Raw genomic sequence first — 18,792 nt, 5'->3', positions numbered from 1 at the left:
GAATAGAGTGGGCATTTGCAATTTTCACCTAATTTGAAAATGTCCTTCTTTGGATCGGAATACGGGGTGCACGTCATAGAAGTGCCCAACGCTATCGTAATTGTGAACAAGCTGGTCCAAATCTGTGACATCAATTAAAAGTTCCAGATTATACATAGGAGAGCTCGGCCATTTTCAACCAGGTTTGAATGTTTAAAACACGATGAAAGACAGACATTTCACTTGTGAAGAAGTTTGTGTAATGCATGATTGAACTTCCTTCAGTTACGCCACTTTGGACTTCAAAAGTGAAAAAAATGCCAACTCAACTCATTTTACAAATTACTAACATTTGACGCATAATTCGCGTAAGAATTTAAACCCCACATCCGCCTTGGCCGTACAGCAGAACTATTGGCTCCGATCTATCGAAAATCGATATAGGCTATAAAGAATGAAGAAATCAGTTAAATCATTTTCCTTTCCCAAGATAATACATTATATATTATCTTGGAACCCCGTTGTAGTGAACCCCGTTATAAGGAAAAAAATCATTTGAAACCGACTCGCCCCCATGTAAATGCTGCTTAAAGCGACCCATTTATAAGGAAAATTTTGAAATCTCTGGACATGATACAAAAATTTGCCTACCCTGGGACGCCAAAACTGATTTTTCTCTCGGGTCCCTTTTTCTTATTGGTGGAGGGTTCTTGATGGCTGCCGATATGTATGGCTATCCAAAACAAAGTACACCATCAATCTCAGAGTTGAAGAGATTCGTATGCCAAGTGCTCATGAGTAGAAAAGAGATAAAAGTCATTATTTATAATTCTTCACAATACTAGGACAACTCCAAAAAACTTGGAAAATATATGTTGCGTAAAATTGGGAACTCCAGTATGAGAATTATTTTGATCTGTTTGAGTCTCCGAGATTCAAAGAGTCGAATATGAAAAAAGTAAAGAATGAAAATGCATGATGTAGATAATAAAAACGAAGTGTCTTGACAATATCCCATCTTACTCTAAAACCTGTGCACCTTTTTCGACCTCAAAAAGAGAAACCCCATTTAAGTGAAAAAAAATTGTTTCCCAAAAATTTCACCATAACGGGGTTCTACCGTACGTACATGCAAGTTGATTTCTCTGACATGACATAATTTTTTTCACTCATAATCACTGAGCTAACCTAACGTTTTAATTTCCAATCCGTCATGATGATTGTTGCTGTTGCTGTTGCTGTTGTTGTTGTTGCCGCTGCTATGCTTCATGATCGAAGAGCTCTCTCGCTCATCATTATCATGCTCACCTCTCCGAGACAACAGGTACAGTTGCAACCCGACAATGGTTTGGCCCAGTTAGGAATCAGACGTGAACCAACCAACCAACTATTTGTTCATGGACGGTTGGATGGATGGATGGACGGACGGAGGAGAGAAATTGACCGTCTTGAAACGTCGGACTCACATCCTGGTCGACCCATCCCCGAATCGTTCGTTGGTCTGGTCCCCCTGGCTCAATCCACTCACCAACCTGTTCGGATTGAACCCCAAACAGGTCGAGAAATCATCCACAATGCTACAGTTTCTGGTTGTTGCCAATGAGTATCAGTCGATAAAGTCGCAGAGGTGAAGCACTTTTTCGGATATTCTCGGAGAGAAATCAAGAGTTAGTAGTTGGATGGAAAACTTGTACCAATTGAGAGATCTCCAGTGAAACATGAAAAGGTGTCTCGGAATTGTGTAATTGTGTGGTAGTTATTTAGCCAAGATGCGTGCCTGGAAGCGAATACTTTGCTTGATGCTCTTGACACTGGTTCATGTGAGAGGAAACCTAATGGACCCAAGATTAAAGGTAAGTCATGAACAACGCAAAACGTACGATCAAAATCTCTTAACATGAACGTCTTTCGAAGTGGACAGGCAGATCCTGGATGAAATAGGAATCGCTTCAACATCGCAGGAAGTTTCTAACACTCTGCCTCAAGTTAGTTTTTTGTCCAAAGATTTCCATTGCCCTGAGTTTTAACGCGATATTAAGTTGTAATCGCGTGACATCTGATATTACGGCAAGAAGAAAAACGCTATTGGTAGAAATGGATAGGAACGCGATGCTTCTTTAGTCCACTTTTGGAGGTGTTCAATGATACAAAGCAGATTCTTTGATCAAAGGTCTGTCTAGATGGAGACATCGGTCGGTATAAGAGCCATCCATTATCTTCTTATCAACCTCTATTTGTACCCCGATTGTTGTAACTTCCATGATATTCAGTCTGCTGGTTCAAGCCAACCACGTGATTCGTTTAGAGTTCCATGGTTCAAGGCTCCAAAAAATATAATATTCAAAACTTATTGTGTCATCGACTGGCCATTCAGCATATTTTTTTCTTATGATTCGAGTGTATGCAGTATATGGGCAGGAAAATGTCCATGTGACGTATCTTTTAAAGGGGAGGGTAGAAGCCCAAAAAATGGAAAAAGTTCGTTACTGGATTAGAAGGCAACACCAAATTGCATCATGAAATGAGATGATAATGAAGGGAAATACACTTTTGATGTGCAGTGATTGGGTTGGACGGCTGAGCCTCAAAATTCGATTCCCTTACGCAAAAGCTGCCTGATAATGTCAGCACATGTTTTTGAGGGTCACTGAACTAATTTTGGTACAGAAAGAATTGAACCGATCACAAAAAAGTAAGCAAAGAAGAAGCTAAACATTCTTTCCTTGGTTTTCAAATCATCAATTGAAAGAGTTCAAAATTTAAAAGCAACGAAATTAGATCCAAAATCCAACTTTGTCCAGGTTTAGTTATTCTTATGTATGCTAATGAATAAAATTGTACCTGTTTATTAAAATGCATTGCTAGTTTAGCAATAATTTTCAATTTAATGACCCGGAACTTCAATTTAATCACTGTAGATGCGTCTTGGCTGTGATGTTTGTCTAAGTTCTCCCTCCACAAGAGGCCCAAAATGACGGCGCCTCGCTACATTTTATTCGTTATGGTCCATTAACACGACACAAATTCTATTAAATAAATTCGACGAATTAGCGATTCACAGCTCACAGACCAACCCTCTTGCCGTTTACACGTTCCAAGTAGTTTTCATCGAAGTTTATTTTTGTTCCGGATGAAGGGGTCAGTGCTTCTAAAACTGGAAAAAGAAAAAACCGGAGGGTGCAAGAGCTGGTATAAAAATGTTCGTGTTAGAATAAAGTAATGATTCCAATTAATAACAATAAGTTTGATTATCCGCAATGATTTTAATCGGTTTGGACACTATAAACGTTATTCTCCACCGATTAGTTGGCGGTGCTCATTTTTAAATTTGTGCCAAAATATTAAAAGGTTTAGATTGAGACTTTAAGGGTTATTAATATCGTGTTAAGTTAGGTTGGGTTAGGTTAGGTAAGGTTAGATTAGGTTTGATAAGGTCAGGTTAAGATTTAAAAAAGTAGCACCGCCAACTAATCGGTGGAGAATAACGTTTACCGTTTGGACACTCTCGATCGTGCTGGGGGCTATTCTACCAAGGTTGATATATATATATATACGATTCTACCGACGAAGTGATAAAGTCTCTCACAGATCGCAGAAAGTTGGAGCAGGTTCCAAGTTCAAACTGTAAGCCTGTGAGGCTAAAATTGTGCTGTGAGTCGCAGTTTTATCGACACATTGTGTGAAAATATGTTTCGGGGTAACTGGACCAAGAAATTCCTTACTTCACTGGCCTAATTGAAAAGCATTTGATAGAACCAATCTTTTTCATCGCTTTTTTATACCAAATGTACTGCAACTCAAATTCCGATTCATTGCATAACTCACTTGATAGTTTTAAATTAAATTGAATCATGGTGAAAGTTGGCTGTGATGTTTGTATAAACTCTCCCTCCCTCCACAAAATGGCCAAAATCAGGGTGCCCAGGCAACAGTTTTGCTTAAATTTGCTTTACTTCACATAGGAAGTTGAAAAGTTTGTAAAAATTGGATATTATCTTGCTTTTAGTTTCACTTATGAATGATGCTTCAATTTTAGAAAGTAATGAGATCAACCAAATTGTCTTGAACTCATATTTTAGTGTTCTAGGTGAAGTGGAAGTTTCCCAGGTCAAAATTGAAGAAAAAGTGCCATTTGGACGTAATGGCAATGTAAAGGTTTTTTTTTTGGCTAAAACTTCAAATTATGTGAAAAAATATTTTCTATGTGAAAAACTTTTATATCTGCCCTCTACTAATGGCTCATATGACTAAGCAATTGCTTGATAATGCTTTACGTAATTTAGTTTGAAAATCCCCATTTTTGAACTCTTCGACTGAAAATAAATGGTGTATAATATTAACTGACGCTAAGTATATCCGATTTCAAACATGCTATCGGATTGAAGATGAAGATTAAGAATATCATAAATATTAAGATTGAATATAATAAATATTTAGATTGCAGATGATTACTTCATTATGTTTGAAAATTAATGCATTCTTCAACACGAAGCGAACTGAAATTTTATTTAAGGATTTTCCTTTGATCTTCCTTGCTTCAAAACTTTTAATAATTCATCTCTCCTTTTATGTTGAATTACGTCCATCCGTCAAACTGATTTACTTCTCTCGAAGTATTTGCTTTCGTTAGTCATGCATACAAAACTATCACAGATCCACATATTATTCTCATCTAATAGGGGATGTCCAGTAAAGGAAATTCAAGCAAAAATGTCGTCCGGCACCCTGATTTTGGGCAATTTGGGGAGAGAGAACTAGACAAACATCACAATCACCTCGCACCATTAGCCCATTGAATTTTCAATAATGTATGTATGTATGTATGTATGTATGTATTTTCGGTCTCAATTAGAAAAAAAAAAGAAAAGAAAACAGTTATATTGGTAGATTTGAGACCGTGGATCCTCATAAGCCATAACGGCTTGTTTTCATGAGGTCCAGGGTGCTTAAAGCACGTTAAAACAGGTAATTGGCATCGTCCGGATCGGCATTCTGGCACTCGGCTTTCCAAGGGGCAGGTCGATTAGCAACAAAACGCAATGTCTAGAGGCAAACTTTCATCGGAGGAGAAACCTCGGAATCACCGGCACGAGAAACAATTGTGTTTGTCGCAAGTGGTCGAGTACGAACTAATAAGTTTTTCTCTCACACACCCAATCCATTGCTCCAGAGTTACGAATAGGCAATACCTAACTTTTAAATTGGCTTGGCAATCGTTCCATGTTTTGGGAAAAACAAAAGATGGCAAGTTTTGCAACCAGGCTTTCCGGACTAAAGGTAAGTTTAAGTAAATGTCTCCCCCCCTTCGGACTTTGTACGTAAAATTGTGGAAGTTCTTAGGAGATGTCTCCTTCATACAGTCATGAACAAATTTTAACTGCTTAATCATCCCCAAATCCCTAACTCGTAAAATGTTCAGCTTTTTGAAGTATGCGGCTGTGTGAGCTTTTCTTTTTGCCATTACAACCCACCTCACAGCCTTCTTTTGTAAGGTCAATAGCTCGTTTATTGCTGAGGAATGACAAAAGTATTCAATGCAATAGTCTAGTTTTGTTTTCACGAGAGCATTATACAAAATAAGTCTCATGTTCTGCGGCAAAGCATTTCTTGCCATATAAAGGATAAAGAGTGTTCGACTAATTTGCTTGCGCACTTCCCTCAAATGGATCTTCCAAGTCAATTTTTCGTCCAAGTAAAGGCCCAGGAATTTCACTGTGGACTCACTGCGACCTGTCCCTACCTGTTCAACAATTTGACCGTTGCTTACCAAATTGAAGTCATTAGTGGCGTTATTAGAAGGATTAAGCAACATTAGTTTGGTCTTTTTTAAGTTTATCGACATATTGTTGGCTCTAAACCATTCTCTTAAGTTCTCGAACCAACAATTACAGTCCTCTTCCATTGCTATCAGATCGTTGCCAAAATGTTGAAGTGTCGTGTCATCTGCAAACATTGTTATTTTAAACGGTGTTACATTGGGAAGATCATTGACGTAAATCAAAAATAGGAGTGGGCCAAGTATGCTTCCTTGAGGAACGCCACAAGTTACAGTGCAAAGGCTAGAAACATTGTCGTCTAATTTAACGGCCTGTTCCCGTCCCGTCAAATAATTTCGAAGCCAATTTGTTACATGGTGGCTATACCCATAATACTTCAGCTTTGCGAGTAAAATATTGTGGTCCACAGTATCGAATGCTTTTTTGAGGTCAATGAATACTGATACAGAGAACTTAAATGTATGACTATTTTCAAAAATATTTTGCAGAAAGTTGTGAACAGCATGAGATGTTGAGTGTTTGGGGCGAAAACCGAACTGATTTGGAGACATATGATCATCATTGAAGGGTGTAAAAATCTGATTGTAGACCACCCTTTCCAAGATTTTGGAGAGCGTTGGCAATATACAAATCGGCCTGTAGTTTGACATGTCACTCCGACTACCACTTTTAAAAAGTGGAATGACTTTTCCACATTTCCAGCCCTGAGGGATGTACCCAGTGATCAGGGAAATATTTATAAGTTGAGCAAGAGGCTGTATGACTGCGTCCTTAACGCCCTTTAAGACCAGGTTAGACATTCCGTCAAAACCTGAGCTTGATTTACAGGGCAGCTTCTCAATAATGTTCAAGATTTGGAAACGGGTAACAGTCTTAAAGTAATAAGATCTCTGGTTCGGCCGCTTTCGGATATGCCGAAGGGCACTTTCAAGATTTAAAGGTTCATTGCTGCTCGTCTTGCCAATCGACGAGTGATCGAGTGATTTTGAGCGGAATTGTGTTACTAAACCCCACTAAATGAGCATGTTTGATGTTAATCAGTGAACGCACTATCAAATTGGCTCAATACCGCAATGCTAATTGCCTAGACAAGCATGTAAAATGGAAAAAATGTCCAAATCCAATGCATGCATAGTGCGGTTTGGCTGGGCATGTTGTCTTTGATTTTATTCCATGGAATAACGTCAGTTGTCCATGAACGCGTTTACTTGACTAGCCCTATATAAACAATTGATTGCTGATTAGACCACATATTGGACTATTACGTTCCCACATCCACTTATTCTACCTCATAAGACTTCCTTGAGGTTCATCATGCTTCATTGACCAAGTCCTGAAACCTCAATAGTACATTCGTCATTTACCCTCGCGATTGTCCCTAAGGTTAACTCGACTTATCTGCTCTTTCCAGAAATCTGTAACCTCACATTTGAGGCCACATCGAAGTCATGCCGAAAGCTCAAGTGCCTTGCCCGGATCGGCGTCCATTCCCTCGGCGGAAGGAACAACGCTTCAATACACTCGAAAGGAATCTCGACAGGCCACACGAGATAAAGACACCACTGACATTCCTCAAATGGAGAACAAAGGCCATCTAGCTCAAAACCTGCAAAGTCGGGGTTCGTCGCCAGGGCTCAACAGGGTTACCCGGGATCTAAAACGTGAGTTGAGTGCATTTGCATGGGATGGCCGTTCAAGCGAAAAACATGCACTGAAAAACTTAAGAGCCTGCCTTCAAACTGGGATTTTTTCCTCTGAAGAAATCGAGCGGATGTGGGATGGAACAGAGGACAAGTAAAAAGTTTTGCATTGGCATTGACAGCATTCTACGTTGGGGTTGGTTTGTCGAGGCTTGAGTTGAGTAAAAGTTGCCAGACCCATTTACCATGGCTTTAGGCTGAAAAGGACCATGGCCTTGATTTTTTGAAAATGATAATTTCGTGGCGAGCTGAATATCTTTAACATTTTTCAAAAGTGTTTTCCGCGTCTTGGTAAACTTGCAGATTCACTACGATAATTCTTTTTTCCCAAAGTCACTCTCTGTAATGCTCAATCCTACGCAAAAGAGGTAATGGGCACATTTAGCATGCTGCAAAAAAGGGCTCACTTAGAAAATTGTTTTTTTCCAAAAGTACAAGAAAAACAAAAAGCATCATATTATCTCTAAAAACTCTTTTCGAACCAGTTGTATTTGCTGCTATTACTTGAACACGCGTGGCTTTAAAACATGGTCCTAAATATTAAAGAAAGAATACATATACGGTGGATAGAAATTAAGGGTGACTTTTGGAGCCTTAAAAATTACTATCAAGCAGATCTTTGATTGGATAGAAGGATTTTCAGAGGGCGTCAAAAGTGGCCCTCAATTTCTTTCATCCTGTATTGTGGGTTATAATATACAGCGTAAATTCATATTGTTGTGGTTCAAAAGAAGCCATAAACAATAACAATGGTCAAATTGCCTCTTTTGCTCCTTCATGGAACACATTCTAAAAACAAAAAGTGGCATATGCATTCAAGTTTTATAGATTCGGAGAAACTTTGTTTTTGGGAGACTGTTTTAGTTGTTCAACTTACTTCCGTATCCGTTGGTGTTTTAAGAAATCCCTAAAGAATTTGAACGCTGTTCCATAAAAGCAAAATGTACTCATAGAAGTTGCATTACAAGGCCTGATATGCATGTTGGATCCTCTCTTGTCTAAAAAATCATATTTTGGAAAATATTTGGACAAGGAGCTCACTCAAAGCATGTGGCAGGGCTTTCCATGTGTCACTCAAAAGTTGTCTTTTAACGAGTGACCTTTTGTAAGCCCAACCTTCTTTTTGAGGGGCTGAAGTTCACGGATTTTGTAACCGATACAAATAATGCCATTCAATGTAAAAACTGTCATGTCTGGGTATATAAAACAAGGCATAACAAGAAATGATCAAGGACAGTAATACAATTCTTGTTTTACCGACGAATTAGTATTAGCCAATTGTTTAAAGAATCTGATTATATATTCCGTTTTTTTTGCTCACATTTTTTTCTCTTTTCAAACAATAACTTTCCAATCTCAAACTGTTCTTTTTAAACGGATCATAGAAGGAAAAGGGATTAGGTTACGATTCAATTGAAACGTGTAGTGCACTCTTGAATATCCATTATGAGCCACAGCTTGACCTAATTGTGAAACCAAGAGTAAAAGCATATCAAGTGCCGAACAGTCTATTCTTCTTCATCATGATTACCTTTTTATCGCTCTCCTTCAGGTTGGAGCAAGCATGCTCGCCTGGGATTTGACCGAATCAGCTCGGCAATTTCACGCTTTGACTACACCATCCGAAACTATCGACCATTTGGAGGGATGCGAAAGTGGAGATCACCCGGGGGAATCTCACGTCGCCAGAATGGTCCCCCACCTGCTCCGTATCCATTTGCCAGACTTCGTGCTCAACGCCCCCCTCTCAGGAGCCTTCAAAGCCCTTTAAGAGTCGATTCTAATCCATCCAAACGACGTCGTTGGGCTACTCCTCAAGAGATGTGGGCCGAGATTGTCTGGGATCTCAAGCACTTCAAGGTGATAGAAGGTATTCCATCATGGATTGAGATGGAACATATGTACGGAAACATGACACAAGATGTGCAGGCCAAGCTGAGACAAATTCAAGACACTTTGAGCTCGCCCTTCAAATCCCAGCCACAATCCGTAGATAGAGTCGATTCGGACCCGGATAACTTTCGACTCCAGACTTACGTAGACCAACTTCTGACCCACATGAGTAATGAGATTAAGAGTGTGAAGATCGGTGGCCTTCCCAGCATCAATGACGTGACGGATATGTCTCGAAGGTTCAAAGCCAAGATCAAAGACGATATCGAAACCAAGTTGGGCATTAAGATGATGAAGAAGCTAGATTCGTCGCTAAGCTTGGATCAGGAACCATTGGAGTTCTTCAATACCTTTATCAACATCACCTTAGGTCAAAGCGAATACTCGGATAGCCAAGAGATCTGGGAGGAAATATTGAAGATAGTTGACCCTTTGAATATGACTCAAAGTTCCATGGATACCATGAATGCGATTAATTCCAAGATAATATCCGTGAGAGAGCTTTTTGATCCCAAAACAGCCATCAATTCAGCAGTGGACATGCAAAATTTGAAGGATATTGGTACCATGATTCCTACTCTGATCCCCATCATCTTTGAAATGCACGGGCCCAAGATCGAAGAGCTTTTTCTAGGCACAAATTTCACTTTGAAAGAGCTATATGTGGTCCATGAGAGCCTTCAGCGCTTTCAAGCCTTTTTGGAACGAGTCAAAATGGATCTCAAGGCTGACCGTGCGCCGACAATGGTCCGTTTGTTTGATCTTCTTCTGGAACGCAATCTTCGGGCATTGACCTTACTACTAAAACTCATGGTAAAGGCCGACCTTCACGAGGAAAAAATAATCACTCTCTCGAAAAAGGATCTGCTCTCAGTCAAAAGATTAGTTATTGCTCCAAAAGAATTGGTTTCCCTTTTGAACAATTCGTCACACACTTGATATTCGTTTATTGATGTTACCACTTCTATTTTTGATTTTTTTTTCCTTCGTTACGTCACGTTTACAGTACAAATTACTCGTCACTCTCTTCTACGTTTGAGTTATCGTCTACCAATCCCAATATATTCAATCATTCGTCGCTCAGATCTGATCTCTCCCACGGATTGGCGGTCAAGGTCTATAAACATTTTGATTAGATTTCCCCATCGTCAATGCAATTAAGAGCATCTCAGGTTTAGATACACCCTCAGGCCTTTGTATGTTGGACGCCATTAAGCCTGGCTTGGGATTCTCGGTCAAAGAGTGCGTGCAACTCTGACACGGATCCATTCCCGGAATCTTGATCGTCGTCATCCTTAACGACGCCTTCAAATGCATTCGCTTGTTCAAGTGGCAAAGGTAACTGACCAACAGCCCCAACCTCATCTAGCAACACTGACTCCCCAGGCGTTACCCATTCATTACACTTTCCACCACACCGTTGTTTGTCACCGGAGTCATTTGGCACTGGGAAGCAACGACATTTCATTAAGAATCCATCCGATTCTCCGGTAGTTTGGCAACAAGAATCCACGGTCACGGGTTTGGGGGAAGTTGACCTTGACCGGGAGAGTGAGCACCGGCCTTGAGCCACAAAGTTAATAAGTGGAGGTGCGCCGGGTTGTCCTATTGTGAATTTAATGTCTGCTGTCTTCTCTAACGGGAGGCTGCAGCAGGGCGACACCAAAGAGGGTTGGGAGAGCCGGAGTCCACCTCCCCCGGAATTAGAGACTTGACTGTCTTCCTCGATGATATCGGAGAAGGTAGCATTTGCGAGGTGCATGGCATGTTGGAACTCGGATCGATCAGGGTAAGACCGGGCACGCCTCCCAAGTCCTCCTCCTGGGGCCACGGAGCTTTTGTCTGAGGTACTTGAATTTAAATGATTTCCCTCGGAGCAATTGCTCTTGTGAAAACTGAATCTGGAAGAAGAAAGAAAATAGTTCTTCATAGCCAGTGTCATTAGAACGTTTAATTCATTTGATGCATTTGTACTGAAAGTGTTTTGTTTTCTTAATGGTGGAAATCTTAGCTTTGGCAAGCTTTTTGTCTGTTTATCGTACCCCAGAAAGATTATCTGCGATTCCCCAATTACGTGGATCCAAACACAATAGGAAATTCCATTGCCAATACATCCTCCACGTCCTCTACTCGCTTAACATCGATTTCACATACAGCTTGGGATACCCTGTGAGTAAAAGAAATGGTTCAATATTCATACTCTCTCTGGGACTCACTTGATGCAAAACTTTTTGTTACTCGAATTTATGTTGCATAATTGAACTGAGTTTGTCATTGCATTCAATTACGCGATGCGCTAAGGTATGATTTAAGTCTATGTAGAATGTATACCCTGACGCTAAAAAATGCATCCACATGGTATTGTCGTTCCTGTTAAAATTACCATTAAAGTACTTTGCCATATCTCATTTTAACACTTGATTTCGGTCTTGAACTTTTGCTATCCAACAAGTATGATTCGGATTTGATTTATGTAAACCCTCATTTTCAATGTGTACTCCCCCAATTCAAATATTTTCCAGGATATATGGTTGTTCTTCAGGCTTGCTTGGATACCGTATTGGTAGAGCATCCGCTTTCCAATTTGCGAATCCTGGTTCGATCCCAGGGAAGCCAAGTCCAAGCTTCTTTGCGGTATTTAAATTACAGCATGAGTTGCTGCTTTAACAGCTTAAATGGGCGAACCTGCGGTCATTCCCGAGGGTGAGGTAATAATTAATGTTGGCTGTGACGACGAAGTGGTAATATCCCTCAATTGGGATAACCAAAATCAGTTGGCAGGCCGAACAAGAGAGCTGTCTTCTGACTTCGTAACAAAACAAAAACAAAACAATGGTTGTTCTTGATGTAGTATTATACCAATCCTCCTCCACTCCAACAAACAACAGAGAAGCTCCAGAAAAAGCTTGAATAAACAATACCCGTCACTATGTGAGATCCATTTCATCTCGTCTTTGAAGGAAAGTACCTTTCACAAGTTGGTATCCATAGCTTAAACACTAATTGCTTTCAACAATGGTCCCATTTGCTTGAGCCTCTTGTCTTTCATGTTTCCAAAGAGCTTTGAATGTACAAACTATGCCGTTTTTAGACAAATTGGCCCAATCAGAGGCAATGGCAAATCCTAAGGAGCTGGTATTCCTGTGGAAAGGTTGCAAGCCATTTCTCTCCTCTTGGGCTTAGATGGAGTAGCTCAGTGGGTTCAAACTTGTTGGAGGGGGGGCTAGCAGATGTATCTCAAGAAGGGGCCATGGTGTCATTTGACCATTGTGGGTCCCGCTTGACGTATAGAGTGAAATAGTGTTTGCAGGGCTTGAACCGTTACCGAAGAATAGAAACCCGTTACCGCTAACGATTCCGTTACTTTTTCAGAAAAAGGTGGCCTAAAACTGCAAAAATACCGGTTATATACGATTTTTTTTAACGTTTAGTAAAAATAAAGTAAAACAAATGAATGAACGTGGGTACAAGGGTTGGAAAATTAAAGGTTGCTTGGTTTTCATCTGTTTTGATTTTTACTGAACATTTTGACAAGTATTTTTTTATCTTACTTTTAATGATTTGAAAAAAATTTACTTAAGGCTAATATTCCACTGGTTTGACGAGGGAAAAAAACAGGGTTACATTTTCAGGCTAACCTTCGGACGTCCGTCATGCAAGGAATAATGCCATACGTCATAGAAGTGTGTATATTGATATGCCTGGTCTCAGCCATCTTGTGATTATTTATTTGATCCCATCAGTAGCAAATGAGTCACTGCATTAGGGACGGAACTTTTAAAAAAATCGGAGAGGACACCATTTTACGTTTTTTTTCTCATTTAAAAAAGAAGAAAGCAACGGTAACGGGAGGACTAAAAAAGCCGTTCCGCCACCGATGCCGTTGCTTTTTCAGGAAAGTAATTCGTTGCCCCTAGGTTTACTCAAAAAGTAACGCATTGCAAGTAACTCAACAAGTTACCTGATGATTTGAATTCCGTCCAATCTTGTTAGACGGAAACTCTTGCTTTAACCTGTGAAGTAAATGCTATTTTAAAGTCTGATAAAGACTGCCAAAGAGGATGTGGTTTCGAGGGCGCTTTTTCCATTGGAAGCCATGGCTGAACTAATTTTTGCTATCGTTGGGGATTTCTTGGAGCTAATACATTTGGTAGTTTTCTCTTTGCAGCGCTACAAGAATGAGGACCTTGTAGATTGATTTTAACCACTTCAAGTTTCACTTGTGTCTTTCTAATTGGAGGCAACAAATTGACGTAGTGACTGAGCCCCCAGGTCATCCTAAATCGGGTTGGCTTTGGGGTTGATGCCCTCAAAGAGTCTGTCAATGATAAAACTCTTGTGCTTTGAGAACATTGAAAATGTGTTCTTCTTTTCCCCGCTGACCTAACAAATAATTAAAAAAAAGCTCCGTGTCGACGTAAAAAAAAACCAAGACGAGGTTTTAACATTTCAGTGAAATATGTCATATATTGTGGAGGGGTTTGCACATGGCAAATCTAAAGTCAAAAATGCCCTAAAACTTGAAAGATAACATATAATGTGGATTAACCTTAGGCGGCTTTATTCAGTAATGATAACTATCATTTGTCCGGGGAACATGATTGTATTCAAATATAGATAGAATATAATCGGAACCAATTTCTGGCTCACGTGCATGTGCTAATGCTTGCTTTGAAATTTCACTCACGGGCAATTCTTTTAGGTAATGACCAAAATGTTGTCTTGTTAGTGGTTATTTTGAAATTAGTCCGTTAATTCTTTCTTGTATGGTTTGCAGATACTTCAGATACATGTTGTTAATGTTAAGGGTTTTTGAAAACCCTTGTTTCTTTGGAATCTTTTTCAATGGATTTAGATATGAATGTGGTTATTTCAAATAGAGAATATGCTCTCACGAAGAAAAACAAAACGGGAGATTGTTTACCTTTTCAGAGGATTATTCTATTGTCAGTTCACTTAAAGCCTAAACTCCAAAGTGTGGTATACTTCCCAAGGCAACTGAATCCAGACGTGCCAGCCTCTCTGAACTAAAACAGTTCCAAAATTAGGCATTTTTTGTTACGAAGTGCCTTCTAATCTTTATTGGATAGGTCACGGGAGCTATTTTCCCAAGAAAATTAATTGCGTTCCGATGAAAAAAAGCTCGTTGAAAGTAATGAGTTGAGATGATTTCTAACCATCCTTGCATATTAAACGCAGAAGAGCAAATACGCATGCTTTATCAATAGCCTTTTTCATTCTCTTCTCCCTCCTCTCGTTGCGGACAAACGAACGGAGAAATACAAGAATATGCTCTAAGATGCCTGACTTTATCTAGGTAGTTTTCGCTGAACATGTTGCAACTCTATTCGAACACCATAAATTCACAACCAACCCTTCTGAGCGACCTATCAAATCCTTTAAGGGCATAGTTCCAACAATTTTGACATCCAAAAAGGGATAAACATAGAGCTATATATTGCAAACTTGCAACATACCGACTTTTTATCATCATTTCCTTTGAATTGTGCTAAAAAGTAATGGGAACTTTAGAAAAATGACGGTTACAAAGTTAGTCACCAAAAACATGTGAAACTGTGCTGTTCATTGTGTTACTTGTTTGAAATGGCGATTGCAAACGTTTTGATACGGTTTCAACCAAAGAGTGTACAATCTCATGTAAAATGATTATTGACATGCCATAATTGTTCGACATTTTACTCATAGATGATTTAAAACGTCTCCCAAAAGAGGTGATGGCTTATTCATTGCGTCACAGCCCTAGGGCAATACATTGTTCATTTCATAATCACTTGATGAAGACTGGCATCTCAGAGCGTATATTTTCGTTTCCTACGTTTGTTTGTCCGCACCTAGACAAAACTGAGGGCGCTGCTTCCGCTCAATGAAAAGTACTATTTCATACATTGTTTGCCTGGCTTTCCCTTTTTTAGGGAAGAGCTTAGAATACTTTAGGGTTATTTGCAGGTAGGGATGACTCAAAAAAAACATATCAGAGGGGATCTCACTACACTGTTTGATTGCCTAAAGACAGGGCCCTTTAAGAATTGACAAATGTGCTCTAATGAAAACTTACCTTTGTGCCGCGCCATCTTGTGAACGTTTTCGGAATGACCCCCTCGGTTCATTTCGCATGCGTGGATCCCAATCTGAACCGTTATTTTCCACCACTAGTTAAAGTGAGAGAGAGAAATGTCACAACTTTCTTCCACATAAGGATATTCGTATTGTCGCTCCGTCGAATGGTGTTCTCATTCTACGTTGCTTTATGACCCAGTCCCTTTCCTTGGCCTGAATCTACCAAGGTAGGAACAAGGTCACACATGCTGAGTTTATGGTTCGTTCTCAAGGAAGACCTGACCTTGCCAAACCACATTGAAGTCAGGGATAACTCTGCGGAATACACCCACGACCTCCCACTTGGCCATTCTATCATCAGAACTATCCCCGCTTCCGTTTGACAGCCTTGCTAGCCCCATTTTCATCTCGATCTCAATTCAAATTATGCAATGAATTCCCAAAGCATAGGGTCTTTTGACACTCTAGCCCAATCCGACCTATCTTTTGTGACATCAATAAATCATGTCATTGTCCATAGAGCATTTTGAAACCAACTTTGAGATGAAAAATAGAAGAACCCCTTACAATCAATTTTGTTGAAATTATTTAGTAGGCAGTATTTCCATACTCTGATTTCATTGTTGGGCTTAATTCAAATTGAGCAAGATGGCAAACCTCAAAATCCATTTCGAAGAATAACTCACGGGCAACTTGGGTAAAATATTTTATTTCAACTTGATCATCAATCTATTAACGTTGAGTACAGTTCAGGATGAGAGAATCGAGGGGTTGATATCGAGAGATCATTCATCACAATTACTTATTGAAGAAGGAGTAGGGAATGTTATTTGCAATTGTGTAAGGTGATGGGTTCACAATGAAGGTAGAGTTATTTCATATTATGTTCATGATCACATTGAGGGTCACTTGATCACATTTGAGGAACAAAACTCAAAGGGATGGTAGCTAAAAGAGAGCATTCTGAACAATGGATTTTGAAGTTATGCCTACAATTAGTGGTTGAAGGGATGTCACAAGGTGGTGATCTACGATGTTGGGGAGTTAGATGGAAGCAAGTTGCATTGCATTTGGATTGGTCAAAGCTGAACCAGATTTTGGTACAAGAAAAAGTGTACTTTTGCGGATAAAGACAATTTTGTGAATGCCTAATTTCTCATCACTTCATTCAGCCCTAACTTGAAAGTTTGTTTGATCTTTCCATGTTCTTTGATGTTAGAACCGGACTCAATTTTTGGCAGGGTTTTCCTTCTTGCAGCCCACACTTCTAGGAGCCGCACAGAACTCATAAAATAAATTGCCAAGTGTGGGTTCGAGGGTGACCCTTTAGACTTTAAATTTTGTCAACACTGATCAAGGCTCACAATTGGGCGCTGCCACATTCCAGCTCCTCCTGGGCCAGTTTCGGATCTGAGTGAAAAGCTGGACACAACTTGGCCAAGCAAGTCCCTTGGCCTTTGCCCTTACCAGTTCTGGTGGTGCTCCGGAATGTGTAGCTTCGGTTGATTGTGCCCGGTCGTCGCCGACGGGAACTGGTCCCTTTGCCACAAAGGGTCTGTCTAAATGCATGGCGATACTTCAGGGACATGAGGTTATACAAAATGGGATTGACGGTGGCGGAAAGGTAGTAGAGGAACCCTGAGACGTAGTAGAGGTACTCGTTGATGGTCCGGAAGATCATAGACTCCTTGAAGTACACGTACGACAAACGTTGAGCATGGAACGGAGCCCAGCAGAGGAAGAATGCAAACACCACGGCAGCTGCAACAGAAAGGCAAGATAATGGACTTTTAGGACCACATCATAAAAAGTCTGGCTCAGTTTGGGATCGAAACCTCTTGGGACAATTATAGACCGAGAAGGAGAGGAAGCAACCCACGCGGTGTCTGAATGCAGTTAAGGGATTTTGACACAGGTAAGTGCCCATGATGGCATGGATTAGTAAAGGATGGAGAATGGAAGCGAAGAGTGGTGGAAGCTTGTGGTTGAAAAAAGCATCGGTAAAGAGAAGAACATGCGAGAGCAAGCATTCAAAATATGTTCCATGGGTCCCGGAACCGCTGAACTTGAGACGGGATGGAATGCATACATGAGATTAATAATAAGCATTCGAGATGTACATGGTGGTAACATGAAATGGACAGTAATTTATGGCAAGTGTGCTATGATAAGCTTGATCTCTAGGATGGCCCCAAGGGTAGAATTAAAGTGAAGAGCAAAGATTCTGTGAAACCGAACTAAGGATCAGGAGGAACAACAGAGTTCAAACACGGTTCGGAGGACATCGTGGCGATTCAATCGAACGGCTTGGTTTGGCAATCAACTAAAGGAAATTCAAATTAAAGGCAAATCAATCCAAAAAAACAACAGTGCAATTACGAGAGGAGTCACACTTGCAAAGCTTTATATGTGCAGCGTCATCTCCGAAAAAGAATTAAGTGCTATGCTGGTGCCATAGTGTTTGTTACCTACCAAGCAAAATAGTCACACTTCGCTTGTCTGAACGGATCCGAGGGGTAAAAGAATCTGTGTCATCCCCTCTACTGAGGTCTTGGGTCCGACTCGCATGTGTATCAGAACAAACAGGACAAAAAGAAGAGTTCGAGCCCAAAGAGTTTTGACGGTTTCCATGGACGATGTCATCGGATTTGGGGTTTGAAACTGCCGCGGGCCTCACACCCGCGTCTAATAAAGCTTGTTGGAGTCCCACGTCCTCTTTAGGAATGTCCAAAATTAAGACCTCTCCGCCACTGGAATCTCCTGCATCGGCCTCCGTATCTTCTTCCAATGAGACTAATGGCTCATCTAATGACTTGATGGGAGGCTGAATTGGAGGCAGTAATGGTTTGTTAGGCCCACATACGCAAGCGAAGGTCGCTCCTTCACCTGAGGTGGACTCACCACTACAGAGTGGAACCCGTGCCCCACGCCTAGTCTGACAACAACCACACCCAAGGACTGAAAAAAGGGTGCCAGAAAAAAGAAAATGAACTCAAAAAGGTTTTCTTAACCACGAGGGCCAGGACCGTGATTGGAAACAGCGTGAACAGGCTCAATCATGTGGACAAACCACTTGGAAAATGGAACTAAAACACCGTGGCAAACGAGCTCGCAATCCTAGATGTTGAACCTGTTATCAGAGCACAAATGCCACAAATTGGGATCCAAGGACAGACAGAAGTAGAAGGAGTACATAATATTTACATCCGCGGAGTTGAAACCTCAGTGTTAATATTTTGCTGACAAAGTGTCTCATCAAAACTTGGAATGAAGAAGCTCGGGAAGAATTCTCCCTTCCATCCCAAGCGCCAAAACTGGAGGCAGAGAGAGGTCATTTGGGATCAAATGTTCTTGGAAGGGAACCA

General features: G+C 40.5%; 2 protein-coding genes across 9 annotated transcripts in view; one reads left to right on the top strand and one right to left on the bottom strand.

Annotated features, from left to right (window-relative positions):
- Nucleotides 1–1,260: 1,260 nt before the first annotated feature.
- Nucleotides 1,261–10,486, top strand: LOC131878592 (uncharacterized). Of its 3 annotated transcripts, none has more exons than XM_059224632.1 (3): nt 1,261–1,832; nt 7,168–7,417; nt 9,009–10,486. In XM_059224632.1, exons 1-3 carry the CDS (start codon nt 1,749–1,751, stop codon nt 10,286–10,288), a joined length of 1,614 nt encoding a protein of 537 aa, XP_059080615.1. In that variant the 5' UTR covers nt 1,261–1,748; the 3' UTR covers nt 10,289–10,486. The 3 variants fall into 3 exon arrangements, with proteins under 3 accessions (XP_059080615.1, XP_059080616.1, XP_059080617.1); XM_059224633.1 differs by lacking the exon at nt 1,261–1,832 and adding an exon at nt 6,980–7,103; XM_059224634.1 differs by lacking the exon at nt 1,261–1,832 and adding an exon at nt 7,035–7,086.
- A 48-nt stretch (nt 10,487–10,534) lies between these two features.
- LOC131878591 (pyrokinin-1 receptor-like) overlaps nt 10,535–18,792 on the bottom strand; it is a 65,112-nt gene continuing 56,854 nt past the window's right edge. For 4 of the 6 annotated variants that reach the window (XM_059224627.1, XM_059224628.1, XM_059224626.1 and 1 more), the window contains 4 exons: nt 17,900–18,385; nt 16,895–17,188; nt 15,426–15,519; nt 10,535–11,250 (listed from right to left, as the gene is read on the bottom strand). In XM_059224627.1, the coding sequence (XP_059080610.1) occupies nt 10,536–11,250; nt 15,426–15,519; nt 16,895–17,188; nt 17,900–18,385 (1,589 nt within the window). In that variant the 3' untranslated portion in view covers nt 10,535. Of the gene's footprint in view, nt 11,251–11,391; nt 11,517–15,425; nt 15,520–16,894; nt 17,189–17,899; nt 18,386–18,792 lie in introns of all 6 variants that reach the window. The other 2 variants (XM_059224631.1, XM_059224630.1) reach the window with 2 other exon arrangements.

Source organism: Tigriopus californicus, chromosome 3 (genome assembly GCF_007210705.1).
Source record: "Tigriopus californicus strain San Diego chromosome 3, Tcal_SD_v2.1, whole genome shotgun sequence".
NCBI lineage: Eukaryota > Metazoa > Arthropoda > Copepoda > Harpacticoida > Harpacticidae > Tigriopus > Tigriopus californicus.
Note: the sequence above shows the minus strand (reverse complement) of the source record. Positions and strands in the feature narration are given on the sequence as shown.

Bases quoted from the DNA above. Each gene is read 5' to 3' on its own strand.
- LOC131878592 (XM_059224632.1), top strand. From the start codon at position 1,749: ATGCGTGCCTGGAAGCGAATACTTTGCTTGATGCTCTTGACACTGGTT. The intron at 1,833-7,167 runs GTAAGTCATGAA...TGCTCTTTCCAG, and splicing joins TAATGGACCCAAGATTAAAG to AAATCTGTAACCTCACATTT. The intron at 7,418-9,008 runs GTGAGTTGAGTG...GCTCTCCTTCAG, and splicing joins GGTTACCCGGGATCTAAAAC to GTTGGAGCAAGCATGCTCGC.